The sequence below is a fragment of the Cyprinodon tularosa genome, unplaced genomic scaffold (genome assembly GCF_016077235.1).
Source record: "Cyprinodon tularosa strain WSP-4 unplaced genomic scaffold, ASM1607723v1 ctg40, whole genome shotgun sequence".
In the NCBI taxonomy this organism is placed as follows: domain Eukaryota; kingdom Metazoa; phylum Chordata; class Actinopteri; order Cyprinodontiformes; family Cyprinodontidae; genus Cyprinodon; species Cyprinodon tularosa.
The window spans coordinates 1967270-1987496 of record NW_024039119.1 but is presented as its reverse complement, the minus strand read 5'-3'; the positions used below and the strand labels follow the sequence as shown (position 1 = coordinate 1987496).

Here is a 20227-nt window from a genome sequence, read left to right as displayed (position 1 = left end):
CACAAGGTTTAGGAGTGTGTTTATGGGAATTTTTGACCATTCTTCCAGAAGCGCATTTGTGAGGTCGCACACTGATGTTGGACGAGAAGGCCTGGCTCTCAGTCTCCGCTCTAATTCATCCCAAAGGTGTTCTATCGGGTTGAGGTCAGGACTCTGTGCAGGCCAGTCAAGTTCATCCACACCAGACTCTGTCATCCATGTCTTTATGGACCTTGCTTTGTGCACTGGTGCACAGTCATGTTGGAAGAGGAAGGGGCCAGCTCCAAACTGTTCCCACAAAGTTGGGAGCATGGAATTGTCCAAAATGTCTTGGTATGCTGAAGCATTCAGAGTTCCTTTCACTGGAACTAAGGGGCCAAGCCCAGCTCCTGAAAAACAACCCCACACCATAATCCCCCCTCCAACAAACTTTACACTTGGCACAATGCAGTCAGACAAGTACCGTTCTCCTGGCAACCGCCAAACCCAGACCCGTCCATCAGATTGCCAGATGGAGAAGCGCGATTCGTCACTCCAGAGAACGCGTCTCCACTGCTCTAGAGTCCAGTGGCGGCGTGCTTTACACCACCGCATCCGACGCTTTGCATTGCACTTGGTGATGTATGGCTTGGATGCAGCTGCTCGACCATGGAAACCCATTCCATGAAGCTCTCTGCGCACTGTTCTTGAGCTAATCTGAAGGCCACATGAAGTTTGGAGGTCTGTAGTGATTGACTCTGCAGAAAGTTGGCGACCTCTTCGCACTATGCGCGTCAGCATCCGCTGACCCCGCTCCGTCAGTTTACGTGGCCTACCACTTCGTGGCTGAGTTGCTGTCGTTCCCAAACACTTCCATTTTCTTATAATACAGCTGACAGTTGACTGTGGAATATTTAGGAGCGAGGAAATTTCACGACTGGATTTGTTGCACAGGTGGCATCCTATCACAGTTCCACGCTGGAATTCACTGAGCTCCTGAGAGCGACCCATTCTTTCACAAATGTTTGTAAAAACAGTCTGCATGCCTAGGTGCTTGAATTTATACACCTGTGGCCATGGAAGTGATTGGAACACCTGATTCCAATAATTTGGATGGGTGAGCAAATACTTTTGGCAATATAGTGTATCTCTATAGTTATGCTGCTATAGGCTTAGACTGCTGGAGGACATAGAGACCCCTATTTCCTCATTCTGCTTCATTTTATCTCTATTTTCCCACTCTGCGGAATCTGTTGGCTTTTTCTCATAGTAGCTTCGCCTGGTTTGTTCCTGTTTGTCTTTAACTCCATCCTGGAGAGAAACATCAGCTCTGCTGCTGCCATAAACACCTCTCTTTATAGATGTTGGAGATGTGCCTATTTTCCAGTGTAGTCCTGTTTCTCTGACTGTGACTCACTGGATGTGCTCTCTTCATCCTCTGACATGGGAGCTGGTTCGGAGCTGGTCTGCCTGGTTGTGTGTTTCCTGGACGGGGCCGCCTTTTATAGCTGCTTTTTGTATCTCTGCTTCTGTCTCCTTGAACCCCAGTCGGCCTCAGCAGATGGCTGCTCACACTGAGCGAGGTTCTGCTGGAGGTTTCTTCCTGTTAAAAGGGAGTTTTTCCTCTCCACGGTCGCTACAAGCATGCTTAGTGTGAGGGATTGCCTTCGGGTTAATGAGTCGATGCAATCAACTGGTTTTCCTTACATAGAAAACTTTATATCAATTTGACTGGATGATCTGGTGAACTGATGTGCTTTGAGATGACTTGTTGTGAATTGGAGCTATATAAATAATGAGGCTGTTGGGCAATTTACTGCCAACTAGTGGTTGGAGGTTTAAGAGTTATTAAAAAGTACAACCATGAAATGGATGTTTTTTCCTATAAATATTTTTTACATTTAAGACATATTAAGCTGTTTTTTTAATCAATGCCAATATTGTGAAATGAAACATCATGATATTGGTATTTTAAATTGATCCAAGTATCGGTTAATATAGCAAAATATATCTATGTTTGACAAAATCTTTTTCCTTATACCTCTTTAAGTTAACTATCAATAGAAAGCATCCATCTTTTTTTTTCCTAACTGCCTTTCTTACTGCCAGCCCAATGCAAACAGCTCTTATCATAACGATCAATTTCCTGTGTTCTGATGGACCGCATATCGGACTCTGATTTAACGTAACAGGACAAATTATTGAGCGCCTCTGCAACTTGGAAAATTGCTTCTTTTTTTTATTTATTGGCAAGTATATTGCAAATGCGGTTATTTTTCTAGTCCTGATATTTTGACAATATTTCGATTTATTAATCAATGAAACAAATCCCATGCAGTTTTACTGGAAATATTTACATAAGTCAGGCTGTTTCAAAGTGAACCTAACCTGTATGACGTACAATCTCAGCCATTTCTAAAAAAAAAAAACATGGCATATATGAGAGTATATAAATCAGGGGTAACCAATTAAAAATCAGGGGGGTCCGAATAAAGAAAATCATCAACCAGTAAAGGTCATTTACTGGCATTTTTATTTATAATCCGTTACTTTAAACAAAATTGAACACGGAAATAAAATTAGGTTTTTATACATCTTTGTTATTTATTTTTTAAATAATTTAAAAATATATAAAAATGAAAAAAGAGAAAAAAACATTTTTCCATTTTAAAATCTAAAGGGTTTTTTTTAAGCAGAGAACAACAATCGTTCAGTTTGGTATATAGACAATTTCCTGATTCACATATTTTATAAAACACTGTGAAACACTGTTTTTCTTTCTTTTTTCTTTCTTAATGAGAGCAGTGGGCTTTATGCTGCCCTGCAAGGCTTTAAACCTGGGTTTGAATGGAGACTAAGCCATTCTAAAGCACATATCAAGGAGCTCATTCTTTGCCTGGATCCATATTTATTTTGATTCTGTTCATGGTGGAGAATCCTGCTTCACAGCAGCAGGTTGAACCAAACATCCTCTAAATGTGCAGGGTCATCTTTGAGCACCATTTCACTTTTCTTTCACCAGTTCACCACAGTCCTTCCAGCAGTCCACACTTTCTCTGCTCTCTTCTTCTCATCTTCTTCTCCTTCTTTCCAATCGCCCGGCTTGCCACAGGTTTGCCTGCTGTGTCTAAAAGTAGCAGCAGCAGCAACCCAGACTGACAGCAGCTCACTGGATAATTTGTATCACATGTAGCCTGGTCTCGATGCTCCGGAAGGTTTTACCATATGAAAAGTAGAAGCGGCTCAAGTGAAGTTAGACACTGTCGTCGGACAACATGCAGTAATTTATAAATGTTTTAAATCAGGTTGGGTCCGGATTAGCCAGCAGGTGGGTCCAGATCCGGACCACCGTCCGCTAATCCGTGACCTCTGGTATAACAGCTACAGTATCCATGCTGGGCGAACTGGTTAAACTTGGTGACGTAAGCCTAGAGTAAACAGGAATATTGGACAAATTGCAGGTCAAAAAACAAAACATTTGAAATGGTTTCACTTTTCACAAAACAATCAAGACAAGCACAAGTTTAATAGTCTGCATTTAAAAATCAGAAGTTATGCCAAAAAAAAGTTTTTTTATTATGAGGTTTAGCATTATGTCTGTTTATAAACTCTCCTGCCAATGGAGACAAACTGCGGAAGAAACAATCAGATAAAGACAGACGGAGACATTCATGAGTCATTCCAGCAAAGTAGAGAGAGCTATTCTATGATCACAGGAGAGAAGCGTGTAAGTACAGGGTGTATGAAGCAGGAAAAGGACCTGGAATGGAGGGTGTGAGGATGCAGCGTGTTGTGGTCTCTAAATTGTAGTGAGTCACTCACCCTCACTTCATACCTCAAGTCATCTACAGATACAGGCTGTTGTCCTGAAGCTTACAGGGCCCTCATTGCGTCCTACACTGTGTTAATGCCAATAACTAAGCGATCAGAAACACACATTCTGGTTTCCCGACCCCATCACATTAATGCCACAGTCACTTGGCTTTTTAGCGGCTGTTATTTTTAACTAGCTTCCATTGCTGAATCATTATTTTTATGAGTCACACCCATGATTCATCCTGCTCTAAAAAAAAATAAATAAAAATGCACAAGAAGCAACAACTTTCTTCAAGAGTTTTTTCTCTTCTCCTCAACTCAACTTTCTTCCCATCAAACAAAGGGACTTTGTTTTGTTTTTTTTCCTCCCTTCATATCATAGTGTGCAGCCCGTGTTCACACGTGTTCTCGCATGCATTTATTCATATGCAAGTGGGTTGAACCCCAGTCTCTGTCTGGAGACAATCCGGACTTGCCATCTCTCTCTCTCTGTCTCTGTCTGCCTGCCAGATCCGCCTCAATACTCCACTCTCGCATACAGACACCACTGCAAGCATTACGAGCTCCGAAACATGAAATATGAGTTTCTCAACAACTCAAAATTCCGCTGGAAATGCTTCACAATAAAAATGAATATTATGAAAATGTGCACAGTTGGCTTAGGATGTTAGAGAACTGTGCAAAAGATTAGAGGAGAGAAAAAAATGAAAAGAAGAACACAAAAAGGAGAAGGATGAGAAGAAATGGGCAAGAGAGCAGCAGGTACTGACTTTTGACACACTTTGAAGAGAGAAGAATGGCTACTTCTTCTAGCTTTCCAACTGCACACCAATGCACGCAAACCCTGGCCCTACAGCGTGCCAGACATCTGGAGCGAAGTTAGAAAACGCTGAATGAAAGAATCTTAAATAACAGTGGATTGTTGTATGACCACAACCAGCAGCCAACCAAAGCAGGCCTGTGTGAGTTAACTGTCTCCAAGTGCTTATCAAATGTTCTTTATTTTCTCCCTTTTCTGCATGGTTTCTTTAAAAGGTAGAGTTCCATAGCACAGGGAGGTGAAAGGTCCAGAGGAGTGAACAAAGACAGACATGTTTAGGTTTGTATCAGGTTCTTTTTAGTCGCCTGACTTGTCCTGAAGCTGTTTTTCTTTTTCTAAGCCTCAATTGAAGAATAAAATGGTTTCATCTTGTGAAGCGTGCAGTAGATCTTCTCACCTCAGGTTCTCAGATTCACCCTCTCCGTTACATGACTCCAATCATGATGGCCATCATGATCAGCCATCTTCTATGGAGCTGTCTGTTGGAGCCAGAGCATGTGAGCGGAGCCTGGAGCGAGCGGTGGAAGGATGGCGAAGAATTATGGTGGAGCGTTTTTCAATTCAAAGGCCGGAACGAGGATTTCGCTCCATTCCAGTTCGCTCCGATGCGCTCACATGCTCTGGTTGTGGTAAGACTCTGCTTCTGAAAATGGATCGCACACATGTATTATATGCTTTTTTCTAATTTGCAATGGGATCCAAAGTGACCTTTTTTAATGTAGTCTAGTAAAATAAATCAATAATTAAATAAGAAACGCGGGGCAAATTGAATGGAGCGAGGTGTTACATTCACAGCTGGGAAAATAATTTAACAACCAGTTAAATAAGACAATACACATGTATCGGTCACATCATTAAATAAAACGCTGTGTGTCCCAGGGCCCTGGTAGAATTAGATGAAGGAAAAATGTCAGAAAATGCCTTCTCCTGAAAGTTTGAGCGAGTGTCGAGCGATTTCGGCAGAGCGGCAGGAAAAAATCCTCTCAAACGGCGGAGTGAATAAGCGAAAATCCTCCTGAGTGGGAATTGCACAGCGCTCTGCTCTGTTCACATGCTCTGGTTGGAGCGGTGGCTGATCTGTAGCTGATAGAAAGCGGCTGGATAACCTGATCATGAAGGCCAGCTCTGTGATTGGATGGCCTATGGACTCAGTGCAGGAGGAGGGAAACAAAAGGATCCTACTGTAACTAAAATAACCTCTCTGTTGGATAATGTCTCCCACCCCATGCATGAAGCTTTTGCAGAGCTGGAGAGCTCCTTCAGTGACAGACTGCTGCACCCTAAATGCACCAGGGAGCGTGATTACAGATCCTTCCTCCCAGCAGCTGGAAGACTCTAGAACCACCACTGTTCCCAACAACCTCAATAAGTTGTTATATTCATGCTGATTTTGCACAGTTTCTATCTTAATCAGTTAAATAACATTTTGCAGTCATTTTGCACATCTCTGATGTTGCTGCTTTTTTTAAATATCCATTACTGTAAAAATGTCCATAGCTGGATATTGGTTATTTATTCTCCAGGTGCACAGCATTTATATTGTTAAAACACTTTAGAGTACAGGATTTTATTGTTTATCTTTTAACTCTTCACTATTATGTTTATTTTCTAAGGTCCACATAGAGTGACCATGATTTCCTGTAGGGATGCACGATATTGGGATTTTGGCCGATATCCGATATGCCGATATTTTAAACCTCATGTAGCCGATAACCGATATCGATACCGATGTTAAAGCTGGACAAAAATAAGTAGTCATTGAAAATAGCAGTTTTGTTATCCATTTACTTAGAAAAATAATATACTCAAATATATTTTCATGTGCTGATATCAAATTGATTTTTAAAAACGCGGTATCGATCTGTTTTACTTTCAAAATCTCGTGAAAATTCATCGTTCTGTTACAAACTCGTGATATTTTGCAAATTCTTGTGAGATTTTGTTAGTAAAATAGATCGATACCGCGTCAATATATCAACATATAAAAATATGGCAAAATTTTGTGAATATTCTGGGGATTTCGTAGCATAACGATGACATATAGCAATATTTCATTAGTAAAAGAGATTGATATGGTGTTTTTAAATGGTAATATATCAGCATATGAAGATATTGTGATATTTGAATGTATCAATATTTTTTCCCTCGTCTTTAGAAGTTTTTAAGTCTGTAATAAAGAAGTTTTTGAGGAAGAAGAAGTAGTATTTTTTATTTTTTTTTAGACTTTAGAGACTCAGAAGCTGATCAAATATCGGGTTAAATATCGGTGGGGTGGCCGATGTCTGATATTCAGTTTTAAGGCCGATACCGATAGGGGGCCGATTATATCTAGGGCTGCAACAACGAATCGATAAAATCGATAAAAATCGACTTTTAAAAGCGTTGGCAACGAATTTAATCATCGATTAGTTGTGTCGCGCGATTAATGCGTCATCCGCCGCCGCCGTCATCCGGGGGAAGAAAAAAAAATATGACGGAGCGAGTCAGCGCCGCAGTTGCAGTGTTGCCAACTCAGCGACTTTTCAGACCCCTCCAGCGACTATTTTTCAAAAAAGCGACTGGCGACAAATCTGGCGACTTTTTACGGTGTCACTGGCGGCTTTTGCCTGCCGTGGGGCGCCTCCCCCATCCCAACCCCTTTCTCCCTCTCCCACAGGAATCCCTCTCAGCGCGGCAGTCAGAGTCAGAGCCGCAGGATTTTAGTGAGGAGTTTACCCTCAGCGTCCAGACTGCAAATGAAGCGCGCATGCGCCGGGATTGACGGCGCAAATTGATCACAATAATTAAAATAGCCTGCGCTTTGTAAAGTGAAAAAAGTCGTAACATGCAACTTTTGTAAAAACAAATGAACATGGCACGGAAGCACCACTGTTATGACGCAGCACCTGAAAAGAAAACACGTTGGAGCCTTCAATGGCAGTGAAGAGAGCTGATCAGCAGGATGAGTGACCATGTTTGTTTCATTTTAAAGAGGGGAAACGTAACGTTAGTTTCTCAGGTAGCTCATCTGATGCTTTCCTTACCTTGTTAGTAGGTTACAGGCAGTGATAAGGTTGGCTACTTATTTTACTTTTAATTTCATTTAAATTTGGTTAAGCAGCGTTTATATTTTCTTTATAAATAAATTAACTTGCAAATTATGAGGGCAAGGCTTTTAAAGTTTAAATCTTCTGGCAAAGATAAAGTAAAGAAGATCCTGCAATTTATGGAAGTAAAGCAGAATAAAATCCAGCAAGATCAGTAATATGTCAATTAATTATCTGCCACATTCCCATGTAAATATCTGTCTTTGGAGGATGTGTTTTTTAGCACCCCTAGTTCTCTCATTTTTATTCCAAATACAATTTATAATTTGAATCACAGGGCTATTTTTATCTCTATGGTTCAGTATTTTCTCAAGTAGCAACTTTAACTGCTGTACTTTCCTGTCTTAAAAGGCAGAACTCTTCTAGTCTAAAAAAACCTCATTTGTTGAAATGGGGGGACCTATTGTTTGAACCCCTTAGGGGCTTTAAAAAACAAAAATGCCTGTCTCTTTTTGCGCTTTATGAAACAAAGTAGCCTATATTTTGTGGATGTACAGCTACATTTCTCATGTAAGTTTGCGTAGTTTTTACACAAACATTTATTTTTCATATTGCACCAGTACAGTTAATGAGCAACCTGTACTTGTGTGCTTGTTTGTTCTGTCTAAAATGTTTATTTTGGAATAAAGAAGTTAATATAAAATTTTTTTTTTGTCCGATTCATCGATTAATCGAAAAAATAATCGGCCGATTCATCGATTTTTAAAATAATCGTTAGTTGCAGCCCTAATTATATCAATTCATCATCTAATTTTATGTAATCTTTTTGCTACTGTAAACCCCCGAATTTCTCCATTATAGGACAATAAAAGGATTATGTATTCTATTCTATTATATTCTATTCTATTCTACACTGCCTCAGCCTGTTTTCAATCTGTCTACAAAGTCTGGCTTCAGATTGGTGATGATGTCTCGGATTGGGTTTTAGCTCCAAGTCACAACACCAGTGAAATTTGTTAATTATTGTGCTGCTAATATTCAGCTCAGCAGCTGTCAGCTTTCCCCGTTGTAACTCTGACTTCAGATGAACATTCTTGTCTCTGGTATGATTCCGGTTTGGCTGTTTTCAGGCTCTGTGATTTTTCCTCTAAGACATTGTAGATCATTGCTTTCATCTGTTCACTGCTGCACAATCAAGCCAGCCTGCTGAACTTTTGTCTTTATAATCACAAAACATGTTTGAATGGGAAGAAATCGGACCTTCTTTCAGCTTTTTTGTACACGTTCAACTCTTTTCAGGCGTCTTTGTCAGTTCGCTTGAGCTACACTGGGGCAATCTGTATTTTTAAGTGAGTCCATTCTCAAAAGCATATTCCAAGTCAGATGCAAATTAAATATTCATCAGTCTTTTCCTGGATTGTTCTCTTTTGTTGTGTATGGGTTTATGAGTTTGGCTATTTGTATCCTGATGTATTTGCTTGTGTAACTTCCTTAAAATGAGTTTCAAGACCAAATTGTAGATGCTTGGGAGCTGAAACTGCATCCTCCCCTCCTGTTAATACAGGAGTCCAATTAGCAACAATAATGGAAAAAAATTCACTCCTTATAAAAGAAGGTTTTAATACTAGGAGAGGAGAGGAGAGGAGAGGAGAGGAGAGGAGAGGAGAGGAGAGGAGAGGAGAGGAGAGGAGAGGAGAGGAGAGGAGAGGAGAGGAGAGGAGAGGAGAGGAGAGGAGAGAGAGGAGAGGCACCACTAATCTAAACTTAACTGACCTTTATTGTTATATAATTTGTCCCTTTGTAAATGTCTGATTCTTTTTGTCGATCCCCAGCTCAACCGGCTGCCAGCTCCACTCCCATCCATCACACCCAGCCTTGTCAGTCGCAGCCCGGCGGCCTGCTACGCAATGGAGCCAAGAGCCACGACCACAGGCACCCACCTCACACGCACTGTTCTCATCACACACCCACAGCGCACCCGCATGGCCTACAGTCCAATCCCGTCAGGAACGGGGGCTCTCACAAACATCCCAGGCTGGGCTCTCTTCCGAGAGGTGGCTCTTCCACCTCATCGTCGTCTTCTGCAGGAACCAAAGGCACCAAGAAGCTGCGGTCAAACCCGTCCATCACGTCCCAGAGCAGCAAAAGGAGCAAGAGCAGTTCGAAGAGCAACAGTTCCCAGATTCCCACAGATGCACAGGATGGTAAGATGCAGACTAAATACTGCTGATTGGGAGTTTTCTTTTCTGCCTTTGAATGTTACATCATTAAACTCTCAGCTTAAATTATTTTAAATGTACCCAGATTATGACTGGTAAAGTGTTGAAGGATTTATATTTGCAGCTCCTTTAGTGTTTCAGAGCAGATATTGGTAATTTCCAGGGAGCTCTTTAAGCATTCTTACAGTAACTCCAGTAATACGTCGGCAGCGATGCTGATCTCCAACATCTGTTAACAAAGGTGTTAATGGCAGCAGCACAGCTGATAAATACTCATGCTTGCAGTTTTGTCTAAAACAATGTACACTACTCTTAATGGCCATTTTTGAAAGCTTTATGTCATGTAGATTGAATACCATAAGTCCCCCCAGTATGTCCCCCTCATGACTTTATGCTCCTTCTCTGCTATCTGCGATTCTCTCCTAGTCACGTGGACCAGATTTTTTGCGCTCATGTCGAATTTTGTCACTTTGAGGGTGGAACCAACCTGAGAATATAAACTACCTGTGATTGGCTACTTTTCAGGAAATCCCAAATCCACAGTTTTCTTCCTAGTTGCAGCTACTAACCTTAGGTCAAAACTTTTACTTCATAATTAGCAGTATTATGAACAATAGGCTTGAAAATTGAAATAGGCTCACAATAAAATAGTTTAAAAATATAAGACGATTGGTTTTATTTTGTCGCTTTCCCTGCAGACTGCTGCGTCCACCTTATCCTGGCCTGCCTCTTCTGTGAGTTTCTGACCCTGTGCAACATTATGCTGGACTGTGCCACCTGTGGCTCCTGCGCGGGGGACGATTCATGCTTCTGCTGCTGCTGCGCGTCGGAGGAGTGCGGTGACTGTGACCTGCCCTGTGACATGGACTGTGGCATCATCGATGCGTGTTGTGAGTCTGCAGACTGCTTAGAGATCTGTATGGAGTGCTGCAGTCTCTGCTTTTCATCCTGAGTCACCAGCAAAGTAGAAGTCTACGAGGTTTAGGAACAACTCTAAGAGCAGAAGAAACCCCGGCCTGTGCTCTATGAGGCTCTGGAATGAAAATACATCGGCGGGTGTATCTAGCTCTGGGATAGGTCCTTCTGTGCATAAAGCAAAAATATGTGACCTAATTATTTCCTTTATTGATCACACGAGCTCCTTGCTTTGTCTGAGCTATTGATTGATTGCCACTCAATTAGCTCTGCAGCACAGAGAGAATTCCAGCACTGATATGTGAGTGAAGGCCGAGCCTCTGCACCCTCTCTGAACTAGCTATTATTACAATGGCACCCCCAATGCTGTTTAAATTACTGGAGTTTTTCAAGCATGAAAAGTGACCTCTAAAGGCAAATGAGGAAATGGCTTCATTTAACCAGATTTTAGTGTTTCTGCAGATAAGAGCAATGGAATAATGGGGAAGGGGATGCTCAGATGTCAGTAGCAGCGTAGTCAGTCCTCCTGTCCTTGGCAAGGGTAAAGCCTTGCAGTTTGATTGGTTCCTGTAGCCTTTCTGGACAAAAAAGAAGAAATAAAGTAGTTAAAGGGGAAATGCTGGATACTCTTTGTTCTTGTTGCACAGGAGAAAACAGAACATTGGAAATAAAACATACAGATCTCGTTGGCTATCTGCTTTCTTTGTTATCAGAAAGCACATCATCCTGGATGTGCGATCCAAGTGGGTATTTTCACAGATGGACATCAATGTTTTAATTGTCGATCTGCAATCAACACATTTTTCTGTTCCGAACATGTGAATGGAGAGCTTTCATATGCTGAGATTTCTCCCCTCTAATAATATCAAACTTTGTTTACTTTTTACATTTCTCATAGAAGGACCTTTATCAGCGGATGCTAGCTCATCCAGGGGGAGTCATCTCCTTTCTAATACATTTCATTTTTCTATCATTCCGTCCGTCTGAAGAAATAAATGGCCTTAGAATCAGCTTAAGACCTGAATTTCCAAGTAGGTTCCTTGCTTTTACCAAATCTCCATTAATCCTTGTTTTGTAGATTTTAGTTAAGATATTTGCATTTTTCATCTAATGTACAGAGAGAGAAAAAAAATCACATTTCTCAGTTATCTTATTTCCTTTTTTAGCTGGGCTCTCCGTAAAGCAGACTTAGCTCTGCATTTAATTTAATTCCTCTCGTGAAAATCCTTCTGAAATTATGCTAAGTTATATCCCTACGCTTACGCCATGAATGGTACAGTCTTGATAAAAGCTGTGCACCGTCATGTGCCTGTCGCCTACCTTCTTTTCAAACCAATACCTCTTAAGATCTCACATAGATCAGCCGTGCATTTTAAAGTGACTTGATAGAAATCTTTTTTTTTTCTCTGCTGGTTAAACACTATTAGAGAAATCCTCTGCCTTTGCTCTCTTGGGACTTTAGTTTTCAAGTCTTTAATTACTTGTACATAGAAGTGCTAATGTGCGACACTAATGTGTTTGATAAGGCCCTATTTTATGGGCTGAAATCTGACACTGATAAAGACACACTATTGTTATTTCCCACTTGATTGCATCATAGCAGCAGTGCAATTTGCTGCTTTTAACATAATCCGTGGAGTTTAAGTAAAGCAACTTTAGACGACGGATAAAACTGGAATTGCACTCCCAATCCATACACTTTAACTGATTTTAAAGCCTGGATCGCCCTGGAAATATTGTGATTTTAGCATAATTTGTGAAGGAAATAACAGATCATGCAGAATGATGAGATGTGCAAAAATCAAAACCATATTAGAGGTATTTACTAAACCTTTTAAAGCTGGACGAAATAATGTAGCTTTATATGGGAAACTGTTCTCTGTCACCAGACCAGAAGATAAATATCTGTACTATGTGCAAAGTCATCTGATGTTGATATGAAAATGAAATGAGAAACACATAATGTAAGGAAATTGGGGGGACTAACATGTTATAAGAAATAGAGACTTAAACATGGAGATAAACAGTAATAAACCCAAACACTGCAAAAATGGTCTAACCTACAATGTCTTATTATTTAATTGAAATCAAAAGTTCCTCCTAATCTTGTTTTCAGATTGCTATACTAATATTATGCTAGATTATTTATCTTTAGTTGAGAAAATGTAGCTCAACAATCAGTATAATAACCTTTGCATAGGTTTGGGGTAGAGATTTTTCCCAAAACTACTCTTTATTGTATTTTCTTTGGTCAAAAAGTTCGTCCAATGAATGTAATTGTTTACCACCCACCTCTGAACACAATAGATTTGAGTTTATAGGTTAAAAACATTTTCAAGATACTTTTATGTTATTATTATAAGTGATCATTTCAGAATTCTGAATCCTGTTACTGATGAGGATGAACGTTTCTATAACCTATAGAGGAGCGGCTACATTTCTATAAACTAATTCAAAGGTAGTAAAAAACGTCTCGATTGTTGATGCATCTTGGTTTTACAGTATAAAAGTAAATAATAACAAACAATTTAAAAAAGATATAAGATTAAATTTAAGGGAAAAATATATTTTTTTACCATTACAAAAGTGAGCTTTTTACATGGTCTGGTGATGGAGAATCATTTCATTATACCAACATCCATATAAGCCTAATAAATAGTAACTGGAAAATAACAGGTCTAGTTGGAGTGATGTCCGTTCTCGCTGTTATAAGGGTTTTGCTAGAAATGTTTTCTTTTATGGGCTTTATGTGAACAAACAGTAAAAGTTAAATATTGACTCAAAGGACTGGCTGCTTCTGCTCTAAATCTAAAGTTTTTATTTTTTTTCTTCTATACTGTATGATTCATTATAACGTCAAATTTTGTTTACATGACTCTGATTTAATGTCAGTTTGAGTTGCTGTCCTGGAAGTTATATTAGGATCTTTGTTTAATTTTCAATAAACAATGTGAACTTTGTCTGTATTTTATTTCTTTTTCTTTCTTTCTTTTTTTTTTATTTTTTTTTTTAGTGTCCTGTCTGGCAACGTGGCAATAAGAGCCCGACAGATTTTACTTTCACAAGTGGAGCAGTACGGCTTTCGCCATGGTGTTCCGGTTGATATATGCATATAAATGGCTTTATTATAATTCATGCAGGGAGTATTACACATTATATGGACAGTGCAATGTAAGTAGAACAGGAAAGGAAAAACAGGAAAAAGGAGAAAAGATGAAAGAAAGAGGAGAAAAAAGAGATAAAATGTCTTCTGTCTGCTTCGTCACCTGCAAGGAAATATACAAAAAGAACAGCACAACCAACAGATATAATATAACAGATACAATAAAGTTGCACCTTGATACTATCGCTGAAGTATAAGAAGTATTATTTAATCTGACATGTATACTGTGGTAGCTGAAGATCAGAACATGGGCTTTCTGTATGGAAGTACCTGGTGCCAATAGCCTGTAGTTGTTTGTGAGAGTGCACTCCTGCATGTAAAGTTTATCAAAAGGAAAAATGCTTAATAATGGTTGTGAAGAGCCAAAGATCCGCCCCCCCAGAGCACCGAGGCAAGCGCCGGGGGACCCAAAACCCCAGATGGCCAAAGGACTTCCCAGAACAAAGGCGTCCAAGAGGTGCATCTGCCCCCCACCAAGGGAAGAGGAGAGACGGCCACCGCAATGCCGAAGCCCCGAGGAGCCATAGGGACAAGCCTGCAGGCACCGCTGGCAGCCAACCGCCCCGGTGAGGAACCGGCCATGGGCGCCCAACCCCCGGGGGGCCAGGCCCCACGAAGCAGCCACCCGGGCACTGAGCACCACCAGTGCACCAACGAGCCCAGGTGCCAGCCAGCATAGGGGGGCAGGACGGGGTGAATGGGTGAGATTTTCTTTGGAGAGGGAGCAGTTCAGACCCGAACCTGACAAGTAAGCAGAAAAAACAGACAAAAAACATACACAGTCTGAATCATGCCTTCCCACCCTAGTGACCCCATTCGCTACACAGAGACTCAAAAAAAAAAAAAAAAAGGCATATGCACAGTCACACATAACACTCACATTCAATAATCCCAGGACCGAGGACCCGGCAGCACTCATGCCAGTCCCTGGATTACCGGATGGTCCAGTAGGTGAACCCTGAAATCCAGATGGGGGGAGGGGAGCAGTGTCATCGCCACTATCCAATCCATCTGGTTCCTGCTTTGCACCCGACCCCCCATCCCGCACCTTCCATTGCATACCCTAGCTACTCCTACCCCTTTTTGAGGAGAGCAGTAGTGTGAGCCACAGTCCCGGCAAGCTACCCAGGTCCCCCAACATCCCCCCGCCAAAACCCCGGAACAGGTGGCCCGCCCTTCCTCTGGGCCCCAGACTCCGGGTGGCAACCGGAGAACAGGGGGGTGAGACAGACCCCAATCCTACCTGCACCCGCTTAAATGTTGTGTTGTTGCGTGTTGTTTTCCAGTGTGATTAAAACTGGAAGTATCAAAGAGGGCACAGTCTGCCCCCACCTCCGGAAGGTAGCTGGTGCCAGGGCATCCCCCAATCAACCACCCAGTACCCTCAATGTCTAAATGCAAGAGTCTCTGCATTTGATTTCTAATTTCCTTTTATCATTTATTTCTTTTTATATCTAAAACAAATATTTTTAAATACATAAAACAAATATAGATATATATAATAAACTTGTGTTACGTGATATTTATTTCATGTCATACATTTGAATAAACCTAAAGCTCTATGGAGAATATGCAGCCTTTGCCTCTAAAATGAAAATAAATGTGCATAGCAACCACATATGGAAGGGCACTTTGATATTTTTAATAGAGATCTAAAGAGAATACTTTTCCAGTTGAAGAAAAAAGGATGAGATAAATGTACCCTTAATCTATTGGTGCCAATATGAATATGATAAAGCCTGAAAAATAGATTACTGCTGTAGAATAACTTCAGGCTAAATGTTCTTTAACACTAATTTTGGAGATCTTTTTTACCTCAACTCTTTGGCCAACGTCCCGTGAACTGTGTATCCGGATGGATGGATGGATGGATGGATGGATGGATGGATGGATGGATGGATGGATGGATGGATGGATGGATGGATGGATGGATGGATGGATGGATGGATGGATGGATGGATGGATGGATGGACAGACAGGACACCATCCTGGCGATCTTTTCCTAGTTGAACAAAGGAAAAACTAACTGCAGTGAACCGTATTGCAATAAAATACAATCTCCTTTTTATAACAAAACTGTAGCAGAATTCAACATTGCAATTAATTTTTTTTTATTACTTATCCAAATTATTTTTCTTGAATTTCTTGATGCAAACTTAAAAAAATGAAGTTTGCATCAATGAGCTTCAGCATTTTAAAGAGTATTTAAGGTTAGATCAGATTAGTAATTTCTTGAGAAATAAAAAAAAAAATAAAGTAGCTTGATGGAAGTGGAACAAGAAGGCAACTCTTTGTTAGACATTCAAGCATGTCAGAGTAGCAATCATTGAATGGAACACATTAATTGGTCCCCATTATAAAGCTGTAGAAAAAGCCTCTTTTTTTACCTGTCTATATTCCCACACAATTTAAAGGAAAAAAACAGCCTTCATGCGATTACATTATTCAATGAGCAATACTCTGAAGTAGAGGATTATGTTCTAGATAAAGACATTTTTATCAAGCAGAAGGGGCTATATCTCTAGTTCACACCTGGAGCGACTGAGTTCCACATTATCGCTATGTAGACCAAGCCTCAGGATTGCTGCAAGGAGAAGGATGCAATTCTAGGGATGCAACAGACCCATTTCTTGGCAAGAGTGACGCCACACCTGCGAAAGATGGGAAGGGATAATACCGTGATGAACAATCTAAACTTTTGTTTCTTTTTGCGTTGCAACAACCAGTCAGGGAGGAGATGCAGGTGTGGGTGGAGGTCGGCTGAAGGAGCACAGCAGAGACAAAGGTTTTTCAGCAAAAATGTTGCTAAATGTCAAGAAAAAATGAAGTAGAGAATGCTCATAAAAGGTTTGTAGGTGGCTTTTCAAAAAGTGTTTTAATTTAGCACTAGAAGGACTGATAAATCTTCATCATTCCTCCTCCACACTAATGTTCATCACAGACAAGGCGCCAATTCTTCCCAACTATGTTACTCTGTGGTCAATTGACTGCTCAGACCTACTGCAGTTCTTTCTCAGCCTGTGTCTGAATGTCCGCCCCAATCATCATATAGGGCACTATATAGTGGTTACGCCATTTTAAATGAGTGTCTGAATGTCTACTGCATGAAAAGTAGTTGACCTCAAAATTTCCCACAATACACCTTGAAAACTAGGGGTCATCCAAAGTCACTAGATAATCAAATATGGAGGAGGAGTTATTATATATATCTATGCAAAAAGCAGTAATCATTTGTCTGAATAGTAACTGAGTTCACTATAAAGTCCACTATATGGTCCCCGTTCTATATAATGATTGAGGGATTTAGGGGTTAGTGCGGACATTCGGACACAGCCTCTGTCTCCAGCTGTTTGTTTCTAGGGCTAAACTCGTAGCCTCGGCCAACAGCTGCCTCTACTCAGCTCTGTTGTGCTCTCTAAGTTCTTTGATTTCCTGTCTGACCTCCAGTTCCTGGACCCTGATGAGACCTCCAGAGAAAGAAGCCATGATCCAGATATGGCTCGCTTAACTGGGATCATCTTTAGAGGATCTGCTGGACCCAGGGAGGCTGGTGCTTGGGGTTATGTCCAGCTTTAAAGACATGAATAAAGCAGCACGACTCCCTTTCTAAAAATCCAGGTCCACCTTGTTGAGGTAAGGCTTTTAATATAATCCATGGACAGGGCTCGATGTTAACCATCTCCCGATCGCCCGGGGCAGGTAGTTTTTATTGTCGGGAGAGTACAAATTTCATTGCATTTGCCAGCCGGGCAAGTGCAGCGATCGCAAAAAAAAAAATTATTTATCATTTAAAATTACTTTAAAATCACCGACATTCGATGAAAACGACCCAGAAGCGTTGCCGGCGCCATTTTTGTTGTTTTGTACACATTCTCGCGTGATTTTCCGCCAGATGGCGTGATTTTTGTCCACCTAGCGGTAATTTTGATGTAGTTACCAAAACGACTAACGGATGCATTTATTTTGTCAGGGAAAAGTAATCCTGAGTCATTTAAAAGTCAGGGAATTCTAAAATTATGTAAGACTGTGGAAACCCTGTATAAAATAACTGTATAACGATTCTCTAGAAAAGTCAAATTGTATTAATAGTATTATCTTGTATAAACATACCGTATTTTTCCACACAACAGTTTAAAGCAAATTTTTGTTTGAAAAGAATGTGCAGGAAGGATTGAAAGGCATGTTAACACGGTAATGTAGGCTTGAGTTCATTATCTGACGCATGCATATACACACCAGGAACCTGTAAAATTACTGAATTACAAAAAACATTTAAAAAACAAACATGTATCATTTATATATTCAAAAATGAATATTAGGAACTATATTTATCAAGCATTATACTGGGCAAGTAAAAATTGTTTCTGCGCAAATGAAATGTGAAAGTCACTTGCCCGAAGTGCAAGTGGTAAAAATCCTTAACGTCACGTGAAAATGAAATGAGAAACACATAATGTAAATGGGTGCAATGAGATCAAGTTATAAAAAATAGATAGTTAAACATGGAGATGTAGAGATTTTTCCTACAACTACTCCTAAATGTAATTTTTTTATTTTTTTTTTTATCATAAAGTTCCTCCAATAAATTTAATTGTTTACCATCCACCTCTTAACACAATAGATTTTCAAGGTACTGTTATGTTATTATTATAAGTGATCATTTCAGAATTCTGAATCCTGTTACTGATGAGGATGAACGTTTCTATAACCTATAGAGGAGCGGCTATATTTATATAAACAATTATACACACTGCAAAAAAAATCTAGAAATAAGTAAAAAAAGTCTTGAATTTAGTGCATTTACCCTTAATTTGAACAGGTAAATAAGATGATCTGCCAATGGAATGAGTATTTTTACTCTTAAAATAAGATAATTAGATAATATACACTTGAAATAAGACAAAACAATTGTTTTTTCTTATTTTACATGCACTGGAAAAAAATCTAAATCTAGATAAGCCATTTTCTCTGAAAACAAGTGCATTTGTTCTTGGATTGAGGAGGTAAAAGAAACATTTTGCCAATGGAACAAGATAATTTACATTTAAAATAAGAAAACACAATTGCATTGTCTTATTTCAAGTGCATATTATCTGATTATCTTATTTTAAGAGTAAAAATACTCATACCATTGGCAGATGATTTCATTAACCTACTCAAATTAATAGAAAATACACTTAATTTAAGACGTTTTTGCTCATTTCTAGATTGTTTTTGCAGTGCAGGTAGTAAAAAACGTTTTCATTGTTGATGTATCTTGGTTTTACAGTATGAATATAAATTATAACAAACAATTAAAAATAGAAATATTAGTTTAAATTTAAGGTGAAAAAACTCCTTTGGTTTGACAATTTTATCTTCAGTTATGTATAGTAATTGATGTATACTTTTATTTTTTACCATTTGAGAAGGGAGCTTTTTAAATGGTCTAGTCATCTGCTGGATTTTGCAACATAAATAAAGCAGCACAACTCCCTTTATAAAAATCCAGGTCCACCTTTTTGTGGTAAAACCGACAACCAGCAGATTTGATAATGTTGGAGCCTTTCACCTGCCAAGTGAATTGCTGGTGAAATATAAGGGGAGCGAAATAACCCATTTCTTTGGTTGGTTTTGCGTTCCATGTGAACAGACTATTAAGGATCTGTTCTGACCATTGTATGTGTTCAGAGTGTCCTCACCTCATCTCTTTAATTGATCCTTGATTTATCTTTCGTGAATAGTCCTTGTATGTATAATAGCATCAAACACATGCTGCGGTTTGTTCTATGTCAGTGGTCCGCCATGTGCCGTCTGCAGGCTGAGAGACACTGACCACCCTCTGTTTCACACAGGCCGTGGGCAGAGATCACTCCTAAGGGCTTGGAGTTCAGCCCTGAGGCAAGAGCCTATAAAGGAGGTCAGCTACTGTTTCTAACATGTGCCAGCAGAGGACAGAGAAATGTGCATTTCGAATGCGATTCAAATGAGCGTTTTCAGACAAAGAGGCGACTCAAACCGCTCACACTGCAAAAACAATCCAGAAATAAGTAAAAAATGGCTTAAATTAAGTATATTTAGCCTTAATTTGAGCAGGTAAATAAGATGATCTGCCAATGGAATGAGTATTTTTAGTCTTAAAATAAGATAGTTAGATAATATTTACTTGAAATAAGACGATAAAATTGTTTTTTCTTATTTTAAAAGGAAATTGTCTTGTTCCATTGGCAAAGTGTCTTACTTACCTCCTCAAATCAAGGGAAAACACACTTATTTTAAGAAAAAATAACTTATTGAGATTTCTATTTTTTGCAGTGCAGTCAGAGCTGCG

The 20227-nt window shown here is 39.8% G+C and overlaps 1 protein-coding gene across 2 annotated transcripts in view; it reads left to right on the top strand.

The window, feature by feature from the left end:
* mdfi (MyoD family inhibitor) overlaps positions 1–13720 on the top strand; it is a 61288-nt gene extending 47568 nt beyond the window's left edge. For both annotated transcript variants that reach the window (XM_038298142.1, XM_038298141.1), the window contains 2 exons: positions 9453–9824; positions 10538–13720. In XM_038298142.1, coding sequence (XP_038154070.1) covers positions 9453–9824; positions 10538–10791 — 626 coding nt within the window. In that variant the 3' untranslated portion in view covers positions 10792–13720. The remainder of the gene's footprint in view (positions 1–9452; positions 9825–10537) is intronic.
* The last annotated feature ends 6507 nt before the right edge of the window (positions 13721–20227 follow it).